Source organism: Labrus bergylta, chromosome 14, assembly GCF_963930695.1.
Source record: "Labrus bergylta chromosome 14, fLabBer1.1, whole genome shotgun sequence".
NCBI lineage: Eukaryota > Metazoa > Chordata > Actinopteri > Labriformes > Labridae > Labrus > Labrus bergylta.
In genome coordinates this window covers 3,417,534-3,432,426 of record NC_089208.1, presented here as the reverse complement: position 1 = coordinate 3,432,426, position 14,893 = coordinate 3,417,534, and the positions used below count along the sequence as shown (strand labels likewise).

Genomic DNA, 14,893 nt, shown 5'->3' with positions numbered 1-14,893 from the left:
ACTCCTCCTCCTCTTCCTACTCCTCTTCCTCCTCCTCCTCCTCCCCCTCTTCCTCCTCCTCTTCCTCCAGGTCATCCCTGACTGGAAGGAGCAGGAGTGGGACACAGAGAAGCCAGAATCCTACGCTGGAATTTTCCACTTCCGCTTCTGGCGTTTTGGCGAGTGGGTGGACGTGGTGATTGACGACCGGCTACCGACGGTGGACAACCAGCTGGTCTACTGCCACTCCAACGACAGCAACGAGTTCTGGAGCGCTTTGGTGGAAAAGGCCTACGCCAAGTGAGTATCAGAGCCAAATAAACAGATTGAGATTTAAATGAGAGACACAAAGACGATTACTGAAAACTCAACATTTCATTGAAACTTTGAGAAATTTTGTTTATAACCTCTAATAAACCAACAGTCTTAAATAAATGTCAGTATGAAATGAATAGACGTGTCTTTTTAATATTCAGACAACAGAGGACTTAATAATGATACGCAGAGACATGCTGCAAGTTATTGTTATTTTCTAAAGTCTGTACCTGGCTTCCACCGGTGGCCTCTTTCCGCATGTCATTCCCCGCTCTCTCTCTCCCTGGTTTCCGACTCTATCCACAGTCCTCTCTCTGCATTAAAGGCACAAAAAGCCCAAAAATAAATCTTAAAAAAAAAAGAAGATGTCTTTCCAACTTTAAAAAAAATGCAAGCTGGTTTTTGTCAAATGTTGAGTTTTTTAAGATATTGGTGTAGCAAGAAGGAATCATTGTCCACCAACCTGCGTTTCTTTTTTGTACCTTTCTTGCAGACCTTGATGGTTTCTATTAGCGCTGCTAGATTCATTTATTTTTATGATCATGGGAACAATCGAGTTCTTAGTCTGCGACCTTCAAGGTGGCTTGATTTGTTCTTGCATGACGTCTGCTTCTGTGTTATTCTTCACAACATGGACCTGACTCCATTATTGCTCCCAAACCGACCTCATGGGCCACTCTTTGAAGGCTTTATATGTGCTTTTTTGATCCAGCAGATGTTGTGTTAGCATGCTAATGCTAGTGATCTTTATCATGCTGGTATCTTCACACTGCATGTAAATTTACCTGAAATGAGCGTGATCTAGAAACACAGTTAAGCAGTGAGTACAGTATGTTATTCTTCTTTTCTCTAGTCCCTCAATTAAACAACTTTTATACACGAGGGGAGGAGTCAGCCGGCCGTCCTGGCGATGTAAACAAAGTGAAGATAGGACTCTGAAAACTCTGAAAACATCACAGACAGTGGGACTCGGGTGTTACACCCATTGTAGACAGTCATGACTCACAGAGTTATTTTCAGAGGATATACTTGATTTCTACATTTAAGAGTGAAAAATCACATACAAAGTCTTGTATGTGATCTAAAAAGTTGAAAAATGATGGGTTGCTGAAGGTTTCTTTATGGACAAACCCTTGAAAATGTAACGACCATTCCTCTCCTCCTCCTGCAGGGTTTATGGCATCTACGAGGCTTTGGACGGGGGAAACACAGCTGATGCGCTGGTGGATTTCACTGGTGGGGTTTCAGAGCCTGTGGACCTGCTGGAGGGTCAGATGGCAACAGACGAGGTGGCCCGGAACCAGCTGTTTGAAAGAGTCCTCAAAGTCCACAACAGAGACGGCCTCATCAGCTGCTCCATCAGGGTGAGCTCAGAGCCACGGCTAAGAAAAGTCTTTTTAGATAGATATTCATGTGTTTGTGTCCCTTCAGAGTATAATATGCAACATTTTAGACGTTAAAAAAGCAGATATCAAATAAATCCTAACCACCCCTCCCTTAGTGTTCAGACTGAGACTGAGTGTTTCTACAACTGATCTCCATTCTGATATACAGCCCAAAGTCCATTCTGATTTCTTTATCCCAAAAAAAGTATTTTCTTCGGTTTGGAGAGTCTCAACTAACAGCGTCCCTAAATGGGCGATATCTCAGTCTGTAGGGACTTGTGTTGGGAACCGGAAGGTTGCTGGTTTAAGTCCTGGTGCAGACCAAATTTGGAAATTGGTCCGGTAGTTGGACCAATTTCCAAATCCCCCAAAAAACCAAAAATGTAATTTCCCCTGGCAGGATCTATAAAGTATATCTTCTTCTTCTTAAATATTGGCTAATTAGCAAACAAACAAAGGACACTGCAGAGGCTGATAGTACATCATTCAAATACTTATATTGTACTTATATCACAAGAGTTCACTTGTCATTTTTGCACCATGTCAATACCTGTTCTGGCAAAATTGTTTAATCCTCTGAAGCTGACCCCAGAGCTCCTTTCATAATTATACCATTTTCTAGCTGTAATTTTTAAAAATCCGGTGCGGATGAAAACCCCCACCTCCCTGCTGCAAAGATAGCAGACCACTATAGTGCCAAATCTTCTGCATAAATTCTTCCTCAACTTTCAAAAGGCTCTTCAATGCAGTGCAGCATTTTTGTGTGAGATTTACGTGAGGTGCACACAAATGAAAAGCGTGCACTCATTTGGTCATTTTGATGATAGTACTTGTTGAAGGACCCTCTCACAGAGCAGCTCATGCACTAACAGCCGAATTGTGGTTAATCTATGTTTAAAAAAAAAAGAGTTAAAGAGGAAGCCATTGAACCCATTTAGAACAGTGTGAGGCCGACATCTTCCAGAAATCAAAGCACTTTGATGGGGAGGAAGAACAAGTGAGAGCTACAAACAGAATTTTAATCAATGTCATGTGTGCTTGGAACCTGCGCTAAAAAGATGTGGGTTGATCTCTCTGGAATGAAACGATGATGGAAAAGATCTGTCATAAATTAAATGAGGGGGGCAGTATTATGTCGCTAGCTTTTTCAAGGAGATAGTTTGATGGCATCGATGGAGACTCGTCATCATGTTGGACAGATGTTTTTTTCCCGAGGTTGAGGCCGTACCGAACAGATTGTAAACACACCCGTCTGAGATCAGAGACCAGCAGCACATAGATCAATCTCTGAACCCTTCAGATATCACCTGGTGACTGTTAAGCCTCTGCTGATATGTCAGGGCTTCTGATGTAGCCAGCTGATATCAGTGTAAAGGATTAAAGGATATCCAGGCCAAGACTTCCTTTCATGCCACTGGTTGCTCCAGTGTCAAAAAAGAGAAGACTCAAAGTTTAGCACATTTTATTTCTGCCACAGCGTCTTCAGGTAAATGATCTCAAATTGGTTTGCTGACTTTGTTTGCAGATCGTCACATCTGAAGATATGTGTACGCATTTGTGGATCTTACACTAAGCGATCATTTGTGTGTATTTTCAGGATTTACAGCTGAAAAAACTCACCGCCATTAATAAATAAGTAAACATTTCGAAATTGGTCTACATATTTGCAGATTAGTTTACACATTTGTGGATCTTTTTACACATTTGTGGATCTTTTTACACATTTGTGGATCTGTGTACACATATTCAAATAGTTTTGCCACAATAATAGCTCCATAAAGTCGGTTCCAATAGTTCACTCTGCAGTCCTAACTGTCCGTTGCAGTCAATGTAATGTTGATAGTTACTTTTGGATTCAGGACTAAATGTGGCATAATCACATCATGTCATTTCAAAAGATCAGTGAGTAAAATTTAATTCATGCAGACTGTGATGGTTTTAGTAGAGCCCGACCGATTAATCGGCCAGCCGATAATATCAGCCGATATCAGCATATCTAGTAACTATGGCAATCTGCTAAAATTATCTCTGATATGCGGCAATATTACCAGATTTATTCACGAGTTAAATAGTTTCATTTGAGTTTCATTGTTATCACACTAGCAGCTCTCTGTCACCAGCAGAGGGTGCAATTACTTTCCAGTTGAGTAAACATCGTATCTTCATTTCATATTTTATGTGTTTGATAACTGCATTTTAGGTATCATTGCATTTATTTGTAAATCTCAGTCTATCTGTCTCTACAGATTGAACAAAGGTCTAACAAAGATATCGGCCAATATATTTGTATCAGATTTTTTTTCTGTCCCCAAAATCGATATCAGCATCAGCTCTAAAAGTGCATATTGGTCTGCCTTGGGTTATAGTGTTATGTAACCAGACTATAAGACTTGGACACAAACATCCTGGAGCCATCATGGCCTCCATTAGATGCTGTTAAAGCAGCAATGGACTCACTCTTGGGAATGATATTCCTTCTGAAAAGCTTATTTTCCATGAACTCATGTTTTAGAAATCCATTAAGCAGAGCATCTATTTGTCCTTTCTCTGCTTTTAATTGTCTTGTGTTGCCATTTTAATCAGGCTCTCGGTTGTTGTTGTTGGATAATAATGTTTGATATTGGCAGTGTAATCTGTCACAAAAAGCCAAGCAGACTGAGCACATAATTACTGGATCGAAGAACCAATTTTCTGATAAAGCTGCCCAGTGATTCTCTTCCTCGTACCGTCCAAATGTTTGGACTTGAAAATGGTGCATTGCTCAAATTTGAAAGTGTCACATTATTGTTATTTTCTTAATGAAATACACACACCAAAATGTTCCATTGTGTTTGGTTTCCCAGGCAACATCAACAAAGACAAAATCCTGAAATGTGCTTCCTTGTACCTGCATGAAGAGATGATCGATATAAGACTTTAGGATAGTTTTACCAAGATTAAAAAAATGAATATACCAGCTGCTCCAAACAATCTGAATCTGTAAGAGAGCAACATTATACGTTCTTGGAGTAAAATTACTTCAGATATGTTTCCTTTTAATGCAAGTGAATATATGTTTCAACACTTATGAATTGGGAATCACAGTTTTTGGAAAACTGGAGCTGGAAAACCTTGAAGGAGGGTTAACCCTACACTGCAGCTTTCTGAGATCCTCAATCAATCAATCGGTCAATCAATCAATCTATTATTATTTGTTTAGCACTAATTCATAACAATTGTAATTTCGAGACACTTTACAAAAAGCAGGTAAAAGACCTTACTCATTGTTATATTACAAAGACCCAATGTTAATCCATCATGAGCAACATTAAGCTAAGTTGTAGTGGCTATGGAAAAACATGCTTTTTTTTTTGTTTTGTTTTTTGTTTTAATACTTTTTATTTGATAGATTTGAAGAAAGCAACGTAAACTGTCAGAATAAGCATATATACATTTGTATTTGTATGGGAAACGTCCTTTTAAGATGCAGAAATCTTAACATCAACATGCCTGTGCCAAATGCGTTGCTCTGTCACTATGTCAGCTCACATACAACGTTATCTCCATTTTGTAGATCAATATACCGCCAAACCGATCCACGCAATGAGATGCTGTTCGCTCACTCTGTTTGTTTACATCTGGGTGGTAGACCACGGGGCTCAACATTCCCATTCTGAGTCTGAAAGCGAAAACGTGTTGTATATCTCTCTTCTTGGTTTCCATTTTCTCCCTGTTTGCTTTAAGTAAGTGAACATCATCTCTTTATTCAGTCCTCTTGGACACAAAGCTTTCTTTTTTTCTTCCAATTCAAACAGCGAGTGTGACTTATCAAAGACTTTAGACTTTAGACTTCATTGTCCCCAAGGGGAAATTATTTTCCACAGCACCGTCCAAACAGACAAGTCCCTCCAAAGAACATTCATACACAGAGAAACAGAGTATAACACAAACAGAGATAGACAGAAAGTCAAGAGTTCCCACTCTGGCTCCACCAACTTATAACTAGACATGCCTTTCTTTGCCGTTGTCCAGGCGACCACCATAGAGGACATGGAGGCCCGGCTGGACTGCGGCTTGGTAAAAGGCCACGCCTACGCTGTGACGGACGTAAAGAAAGTGCGGCTCGGTCACGGACTGCTCGCCTTCTTCAAGTCGGAGAAGCTGCACATGATCCGCATGAGGAACCCCTGGGGAGAGAAGGAGTGGAGCGGCCCCTGGAGTGACAGGTGAAACATAAACACTGCCACCTACAGGCACGGAGGAACTACTGCAGCCAATCGTCTTACCTTGTCTCTTTGACCCTTCTTTGTCCATCTGCCTCAATTTGGCACAAACGAGTAAGACATTTTCCAGAGCAGCAGGAACATTTTCCTTTCATGCATGACCCTTGTTGTGACCCGGGCCAATTAAGCCCATTTCACTGATTTGATTTGGAAAATGACGAAGCGCACATGTCCTCTTGGCTCTCAAGAGGGAGCACGTGTGATGAATAAGCAAACAACTAAAAAAACAACACCAGATAATTTATCATCTCCAGAAGGTTGACAAAGAAAGATGGCACAATGGGAACTGTCACAGAGACAATAGAAAAAAAAAGAGAGGCAATCAAGCTAATGGGTCCCAGAGCAAAGAAGAAGAACGACTTAATTCAGCCATGTTGGAGTGTTATTTGTTTGAGCAGTAAAGTGCAGCTTAGATATTGCTTTCCAGGAACCCCGCCCCCGAAAACAGACAGGCTGAAATTGAGCCGACCAAACCTCCAATCTAAACGTCTAAGTGAATCAAAATGACCGGTTTGCACAAGAGGCCGTTTAATCCTTTTGGCAGAGCTGTCGGCTGTTTGATTCTTTCTGCCTTTCTGCTACTCTATACACCTCTTACGGGAACAGGTGAGGCCGAGATAAACACGCTCCCTCGACGTCTCTCCAGCCTTTTTGAGTTGCATGCTTACCAGCCTCTGTGAAACAAAAACAGGGAGGTGGTAAAAAAAAAAAAAGAAAAGCAGGATCATAATGGAGTCTGAATTATTGATAAGGCCAAGAAAGAGAGAAAGATGTTATTAAAGAGACACGACTCCCAACGCTCATCTTTCTCAATCACTCACTCCACCTCCCTGAATAATTGATTCGCGCTTTGATAAAAACCTGTTACAGTAAATGCAGCCTGACAGTCTGTCGAGAGGTGGACGTGTGTCACTGAATCATCATAAACACAGAGCTAATGCACGCAGTAAAAGTCTGTGTTTCCCTCTGAGCAGTGAATACAGAGTGGACCTTGATGTTAACGTATGATTCACAGGATTAACTACACAACGGTCTCTTTAAGGTAACGGCGCCCATGAGGGATAGACACATACATCATTTATATATTTAAATAGATAAATACAGTTAGTGAGTATTTAAATACTTCTTTATTAAGATCATGAAAAGATTATTGATCTACTAGTGGATGGTAAATGGACTTGAGCTTGTTTACACCTTCACATTTACACACTGATGGTCGAGGCTGCTATCAGGAGGAACTCCACCACCACCAACAAAGCAGCAGGAGCTACTTGGGGTTAAGTGTCTTTCCCAAGGACAAGTCGGACATGTTGCTGCAGGAGCTGGGGATCGAACCCGCGACCTTCCAGTTAGGAGATGACCCAATCTACCAATTGAGCCACAGCGACCTGATGGAATGTTGTTTACTGCCTCCAGATTTGATCAATTTAATTTGTGTCTGTGAGTTTTGGATGTGGATTATTTTGTACAGAAATTACGCATTACTTTTTTTCTGCCAACACAACAAAACAAAACAAAGACCCGGTGTGGACAAAAACAGTGTAAGGGGTCTGAAATGATGTACAGTCTTCCCAGATGCAGTGAAACCCCGCCGACTATTAACTTGCGAGGGAGAAGAGAAGTCCGTCACAATAACGGTTATTAAAAAAAAACCTCCAATAGGGAAACTACAAAATCTGTGAAAACAATGAATACATATGAAAGTGTGATTTAATTGGCCGGCTAATTGTTAATAAAACTTTCAGTCAAATATCTTAAATTATTATTCTGCTAATTTGAAACAACTTTCTCTCAACAAAAGAATCAGCATGCAGGGCTCTAAACACGAACACAGTAACTTACTGTGTAACTTATCTGACTGATGTTGTTTGTCTTCTCTCTCTAATGTCTGCGTTTGCTCTCATGTCTTTGTTCTCTGCAGCTCGGAGGAGTGGAACAAGGTGAGCAAGAGCGAGAGAGAAAAGCTGGGCGTCACTGTGCAGGACGACGGCGAGTTCTGGTGAGAAACCATAAAAGCACCGCTGAAGATCCCGTATCATAGACCCATGAGTTAACGTGGTGCTGGCATGGTTCAAAAAATATCTCTATATATATATAGGAAGTTTTTCATAGTTCTTGGAACTGTTGGATCACCACCCCCCTCCCCCCACTGCACCACTTATATTTCAGCTCATAGATCCGGTTTAGAGGAATATTTCTACTTCCTGCTTCAGAGTAGCTACTCTCCCATCACCATGGCGATTGAAATGCAGACAGAAAAAAAGTTGTCATGATGTGTAGGTCTGAAAACACTTTTTAACGGTTTGGTCAGAGTAAACAAGCCGTTTAAACTGTTACAGCGGATTCTGCATTTTGGACATTTTGGATTAAATGATGAAATATAATCTTAAGGCAGCACAAAGACTTCTTGTGATGAAAGATTCAACAGAAAACTCAAAGTACTTGGTCTTTTTTGATTCTCTGATCATCCGGTGAATTTATGATAGTAAAAAAAAGTGTTGGTTAGACGACTTCAAGTGAATAATTCTACAGGACAGTTTAGCCTTTTGAGAATAATTGTTGTTTTTATTGCTGAGAGTTTGATGAGAACATCGACACCACTCAAGGTTTCAACCAGGGGCAAGTTAGCTTAGCACAAACACTGGAAACAAGGGGAAACTGCGAGCCAAAGATTACAGAAACAACCTACCAGCACTTTTAAATTATTATTTTTGTTTTATTTCTCTTACCAAAGTGTAAATCAATAGTTTGTTGCAGTGACTTCATTTACATAATAAATAGAAACTTATAAAGCTGTCTTGTGGCTGTGGCTAGCTGTTCCCCTCTTTATACACCAAAACATCTTTGTTGATTTTCGCTGTCAGAAGAGAGAAACTCTGATTTTAAAAGTATGAATAAAAGTAAGATCTTGATTTTCATTGAGTCCACATGATTTAAAATAAGATCTCATTCCATGTCAGCACCAGAACTTGTAGTCCCCCCCTGTAACATGTAACCCTTTTCTTTGTTCCTGGTCTCATTTCCTCTATTTTTTGCACCTATTCAAGGTTCTTCTTCTTTCAAGCTTTTCCCTCTAGTTGGTATCCACTCTCTCCGGTCTCTTCTCTCCTCTCCTTTTCCTGACCTCCTTGCAGGATGACCTTCGACGACTTCTGCCAGTACTTCACCGACCTGATCCTGTGCCGCCTCATCAACACCTCCTACCTTAGCATCCACAAAACCTGGGAGGAGGAGGTGATGAGGGGCTCCTGGGTCCATCGGCAGGACCCCCTCCGCAACCGGTCCGGAGGCTGCATCAATCACAAAGCCACCTTCCTGCAGAACCCACAGGTGAGTCCAGGTGGTGGTGACATGGTGGGTGTGTGAGGAGAGTCTGACCCCTCTCTCTCTCTCTTGCAGTACGTGTTCGACGTGAAGAAGTCGGAGGACGAGGTGCTGATCTGCTTACAGCAAAAAGAGAAGAGAGCCACACCCAAAGAGGGGAAAGGAGAAAACCTCGCCATAGGCTTCGACATTCATCGGGTACAAAACACACGCTCGTGCAGGAATACCAAACGTCTTCCGTTCACAGTCAAAAGAACTAAAAAAATAAATAAAAATCTTCTCTTCCTGCAGGTGGAGCTAAATCGAAAGTACCGTATGCACTCAGCCCAGCAGAAAGTAGCGGGCTCCATCTACATTAACTCGCGCTGCGTCTTCCTCAGGAAGGAGCTAAAGGAGGGCCGCTACGTCATCATTCCCACAACGTTTGACCCCGGGCAGCAGGGCGACTTCCTGCTCCGTGTCTTCACTGATGTGCCTTCAGACTGCAAGTAAAGCACATTTATAACACTCGACACTTATAAAATGTCTTAGAAGCAGCTGCGCACATTTTTTAAACATGGCTTTTAATAATTATTATTGTTTCTTTGAATCAATCACTTTGTTTTTTTTTTTTAAGCCATGTACTCAATCATTCACATGTTTTATGAATCATTCCTGGGAGATAAGTAAAACAAGAACATGCAGATATGCAACAACATCATCCTGTTAGTATTTAAACATGCTTTTAATTGAGCTTTACAATTTTAACTGTGCTGAAGTATCCCCCAAAAACTTGAAGGAGCGATATGTAACTGACCCCTAGTGTTTAAAATGGGTACTGCAGTCTAAATTCTAAACATTGTAGAGAGCTGTCTCCCCCCCCCCCCCCCCTCACTCAGGTCACCATGTGGTGGACTCTGAAGCTTCAGTGTTTATCCAGCTCTGCATGGGTCTGTAAACCTTTCTGTGTTCTAACCTCTCTCCATTTTTCAAAAGCATCTCCAATATTGATCCTAGTTTGAGCACGTTTCTGCTCGTGGAGCTTATTAGAAACATGCAGAGGCTTTTTAGGTCGGGTACAATCACTTCTATCTGAACCACTTCTCTTGACCGCTTCCATCGCTGCAACACCTGTTGACCTGATAACTGCTCTCATATCTGGCAAACCGAGGGGCGTCCAAAACGGCCGTGTGGTGGGGGGTCAGCCTTAAAAGCGCCTACCTTCTCTGGTCCAAACAAATCCAGAGCATTCAGGAGCAGAATCTAAAGTTAGAAGGAGGACATACTGGCTGCTGCATTGTTGTCAGAGAAGCCAGCACTTCAACATAGCATGTTTCCTTAATGTCTGATCAGATAGGAAGGTATTGCCCAACCCTCAAAAAAAGTACTTTGACTTAACATTAAACAAAATGATTTAAAGAACAGAAGTTAATTTGTCTTAAACGGTTGCTTAACAGTCCCGTATGCTGTCTGTTTCCCAGAGAGCTGTCTCTGGACGAGCCTCCTCAGACGTGCTGGACGGGGATGTGTGGCTACCCTCAGCTGGTCACTCAGGTCCATGTACTGAACGCTGAGGGTCTGCAGGGACAGGAATCCAATGGAGGTAAGACCACACGACACATGGTGGATAAAAATGTCATCCTGACACTGAATCTGTTGTTTATCACTTCTCTTTATCACAAAGCTCTATAAAACTTCTGTAAACGCCCACAGAGCTTCACTGCCTCAATCCAAATAAGAAAAGACTCCTGAACAAAACACAAGGTATCGTAGCCTCATCTGCTGGAGATGTAGATCGCTGTTTGCTTCTAGCCCCGTAGTATTCAGTCTAAACCTCCTGCAGTGTGTGCACAAACCTGTGACGTCTAAAACCCCTCCCACTTTTAAAGCCACTACGTGTGAATGTTTGTGTGTAAATATAGTATCTTTTTTAATGATTCTGTTATCACTAAATGAGCGACTGCTCTGCTGAAAATCTGTGAAGAGACATAATGAGCCAAGTGATGATTAACACAGTGTCCACAGGAGGGTGCCAGAGTCAGAAATGTTATTATCCTGCATAATGGCTTCAGGATGGATGGATTAGAAATGACAGTAGAAATAGATTAGACATTGAAACAGGCCGTCATAAGAATTAGAAACATAAAGAAGAGAATATTTGTAAAAAATCTGAATTGGTAGTTACTAGATTTTGATTTCAGTAATAATTAAATTGTAATTGAGTTTATTTAATTTAAGGTGTATTTGCATATGACAGGCAAAATATATTTTAGATATAACATCATTGTTGGATGTTTTGCATGTTTAATTCATGTTGATTGTTTTGGCAACAACAGTTGTTTACCATTCTTCAGTATCGTGTAATTTTATAATTAATTTGAAAGTTGAGTGACCATCTGTTCTTCTTTATATATCTTCTCCACGTGTGTTTGAAAACTGCATTTGAGGAATCAAAGCAATACATGTGTGAATATCTTTATCTATCTGTACAGATCGGACATAGATCTAAGATATCGGCCGTTATATCAGTATCTGTTTCTTTTTTCTCCCCAAATATCCATATCTGCATCGGCCACAAAAATCTCTTATCGGGCCCTAATTGAGATTCCTGTACTGATGGAGCAGCAGGAGAAGAAATATGGAAAGTAAAATCCAACGAGGTGTTGGATTCCATTACTCAAAGTTCTTCATTGGAAAAACGGAAATAAAAGTACAAAAGTATCAACAGTGAAATGAACTAGAAGTAGCAGATGTTAGATTATTAATTTCACATCAGGTTGTACGCTGAGAGTAATCGATGACATCACAAGTTCGTAAATAAAGAGGCTTCTGTATTATGCAGCATTATTTAGTTGTATTTGTTTGTGATGGAGCTGGACTGAGGTCTACTGATCTCCATCCTCGGGGTCGGGTCCTTCAATAAATCTATAAAGAGACAGAAAAGTCAGCACACTAAATGTCCACAGACCCTCATCAGCTGTTTTGATCTTTCAATAAATCTGACAGGTCGTGGGTATATAAATAGGAGAGAAAATAAAATAAATACAGTTTTACCGTATCGACATACTTCATCAGATACTCGTGTGCACAAACAAACCAGTAGCATATTAATCACAGTGTTTTGTTATCAGCACAGTCGTCTGATTCTAAAGGAGTTCTCCTCCTCCAGCTGTAGATCCGTACGTGATCATCACCTGTGAAGGAGAGAGGGTTCGTTCTCCGGTTCAAAAGGACGCACGGTGCCCAAACTTCGACATCAAAGGCCTGTTCTACCGCAAGAAACCCAAGGAGGGAATCCACATCGAGGTGAGCTGTCACTCTCTGCACACGACGACCCGCTGCGGGGGCGTACACAGAAAGCTGCATTTACAAAAAGCACTCTTATGATGGCGAGCTGAACAGATCCTGTTCATGGACGCTTTCAGACATCAGTACGACCAGAGACACCAGACTTTACTGACACTGAATGCTAATGCTAATGCTAACTCTTTTCTATTGTAAGTATCTCCAAACTAACAGATAATGTAAAGGTTAAAAGACTGATAATGAAGTCAACTGTAAAAGATTAGAGCCATGCACTTTCATCCAGAGATATCTTAATAGCAACAGGAGATGCTTTCTCTTGCTGACTTTTTATTTCCAGCCAAGTGATCAGGACTTTGACTTAAACCACATGTCAATCAAAAATACATCAGTATGTCATTTTCTTTTTTCTTTTTTTTAAAGATTTATTTTTGGGCTTTTGTGCCTTTATTGGAGAGATAGGACAGTGGATACAGACGGAAGTCAGAGAGAGAGAGTGGGGATCGACATGCGGGAAAGGAGCCACAGGCTGGATTTGAACCTGGGCCGCCCGCTTTTAGGACTATAACCTCCATATATGGGACCCGTGCACTAACCGTTGCGCCACCAGCGCCCCCAGTATGTCATTTGTAATGGGAAAAAAAGGTAGAAGTGAGCGCTGTACTGGGTCAAACAAAATGTAGAGAAGTCAGGTGATCTTCAAGACGAGGGGACAGAAATCAAATAGCTGATACAAAGGTGACTGTCCTGATAACAGACACAGTCAGAGGCACTCTAATGCAGTTTAAGAATCCTTTATTAAACAGGGATGTGTCTACACGTTTCAAGTCTTTGTCAGGACATCATAGACACATCCCTGTATAGTAAAGGTTTAATCAACTATTTATTAGCTATATCATTTTTAATAAACACATTATGCATTGTCTTAACTCTCAGTCAAACAAACACACTGACCCTCGGGCTGAAGCCGGACAGAAACGTTTATTTTCCACATTATCAGGGCGACTATGATTCAGATCTGTGAAGTCTGAAGAAAACACATGAAGACTTGATTCAACCGATGGCAGATTGAAAAAGTTTGATAACTGTTTTTAAAAAGCAATTCCACTCACAAGTACTTAACGACAAAGTAGCTCTGTCCTTACCGGGTTGTGTCACTTTAAAGTCAAGTGACATAAAACGAATGAAAAGGAGCTTTGAAGAGGTGAAAAACACAGAGCGCCTCTCCTCGGAGAAGTCGAGCTGTTGACTGTTTGTTGCACGGCGACTGCTCAAAGAAATAAAGAAACATCTCACAGAGAAAATTAAAGGTAGAGTCAGAACATTCAAACTGGGCCCCTCCTCCCGGCCTCATACTGCTCGTACTTTCACTGCAAGCTACCTCACGCTAGCACGAGCTAACCCCCGGTGTTTGTCACCTGACTGTCCCACGGAAAGCAGACCAACTCTACGTCTTCAGGTGAAATCCAACACAAGGTTCACCCTCGTTGTGGAATGAGTTTTATCAGCTTGGTATTCGCTTTTGCCGCTACGTCCACGTCCGTCATATTCACCGGTTTGAATCGCGTCCAGATGCTGAATTCCACTCGTAACTCCTTCCACCAGCTCCGCCCACAAACGTCCAGAGTCAACCAGCACAAACAAAACAGTAAAATCCAGTCAGATTTCAGAGTCTCTGCAGAAACAGTCACCACCACACATATATGGAGGCCCAGAAGGGATAATTGAGCGGCATTACTTTTGTATAAGTCTCTCTTTTATTTTTCAGGAAGAAGCTCTTGACTCTGCCTTTAAACTTTAATATCTCTTGTTCCCTCTTTATCATTTATTCAGTTGCTCTTTCAGCAGCCGTCTGAACCCAAATGTCGGCTCACACTTACATTTTTTTAAATGTTTATTATGATAAATGAAAAGTAGTTCCCAGTTCTTTATTAATGTGTGTGAAGCTGCTAACTAAGCTCCACGAGCAGAAACGTGCTCAAACTAGGATCAATATTGGAGATGCTTTTGAAAAATGGAGAGAGGTTAGAACACAGAAAGGTTTACAGACCCATGCAGAGCTGGATAAACACTGAAGCTTCAGAGTCCACCACATGGTGACCTGAGTGAGCATCCACTCTAGAGAGTGGGGGGGGAGACAGCTCTCTACAATGTTTAGAATCTGGACTGCAGTACCCATTTTAAACACTAGGGGTCAGAGTTACATGCTGCTCCTTTAAGCTCAGTCTGCTCCAACACAAGTTACTGTTTACCTCTCGTTACCAAAATGGCCATTCTTTTACAAACTCGCCTAAAGTTCCTCGCAGTGCATTGGAAGAATTGATAATAATTGATCATACCAAATTC

The 14,893-nt window shown here is 41.3% G+C and overlaps 1 protein-coding gene across 1 annotated transcript in view; it reads left to right on the top strand.

Annotated features, from left to right (window-relative positions):
- capn5b (calpain 5b) overlaps nucleotides 1–14,893 on the top strand; it is a 70,973-nt gene that overhangs the window by 46,643 nt on the left and 9,437 nt on the right. Inside the window, exons 6-12 of the mRNA XM_065962904.1 lie at nucleotides 5,691–5,884; nucleotides 7,863–7,940; nucleotides 9,076–9,271; nucleotides 9,341–9,463; nucleotides 9,557–9,753; nucleotides 10,726–10,847; nucleotides 12,414–12,550. Coding sequence (XP_065818976.1) covers nucleotides 5,691–5,884; nucleotides 7,863–7,940; nucleotides 9,076–9,271; nucleotides 9,341–9,463; nucleotides 9,557–9,753; nucleotides 10,726–10,847; nucleotides 12,414–12,550 — 1,047 coding nt within the window. The remainder of the gene's footprint in view (nucleotides 1–5,690; nucleotides 5,885–7,862; nucleotides 7,941–9,075; nucleotides 9,272–9,340; nucleotides 9,464–9,556; nucleotides 9,754–10,725; nucleotides 10,848–12,413; nucleotides 12,551–14,893) is intronic.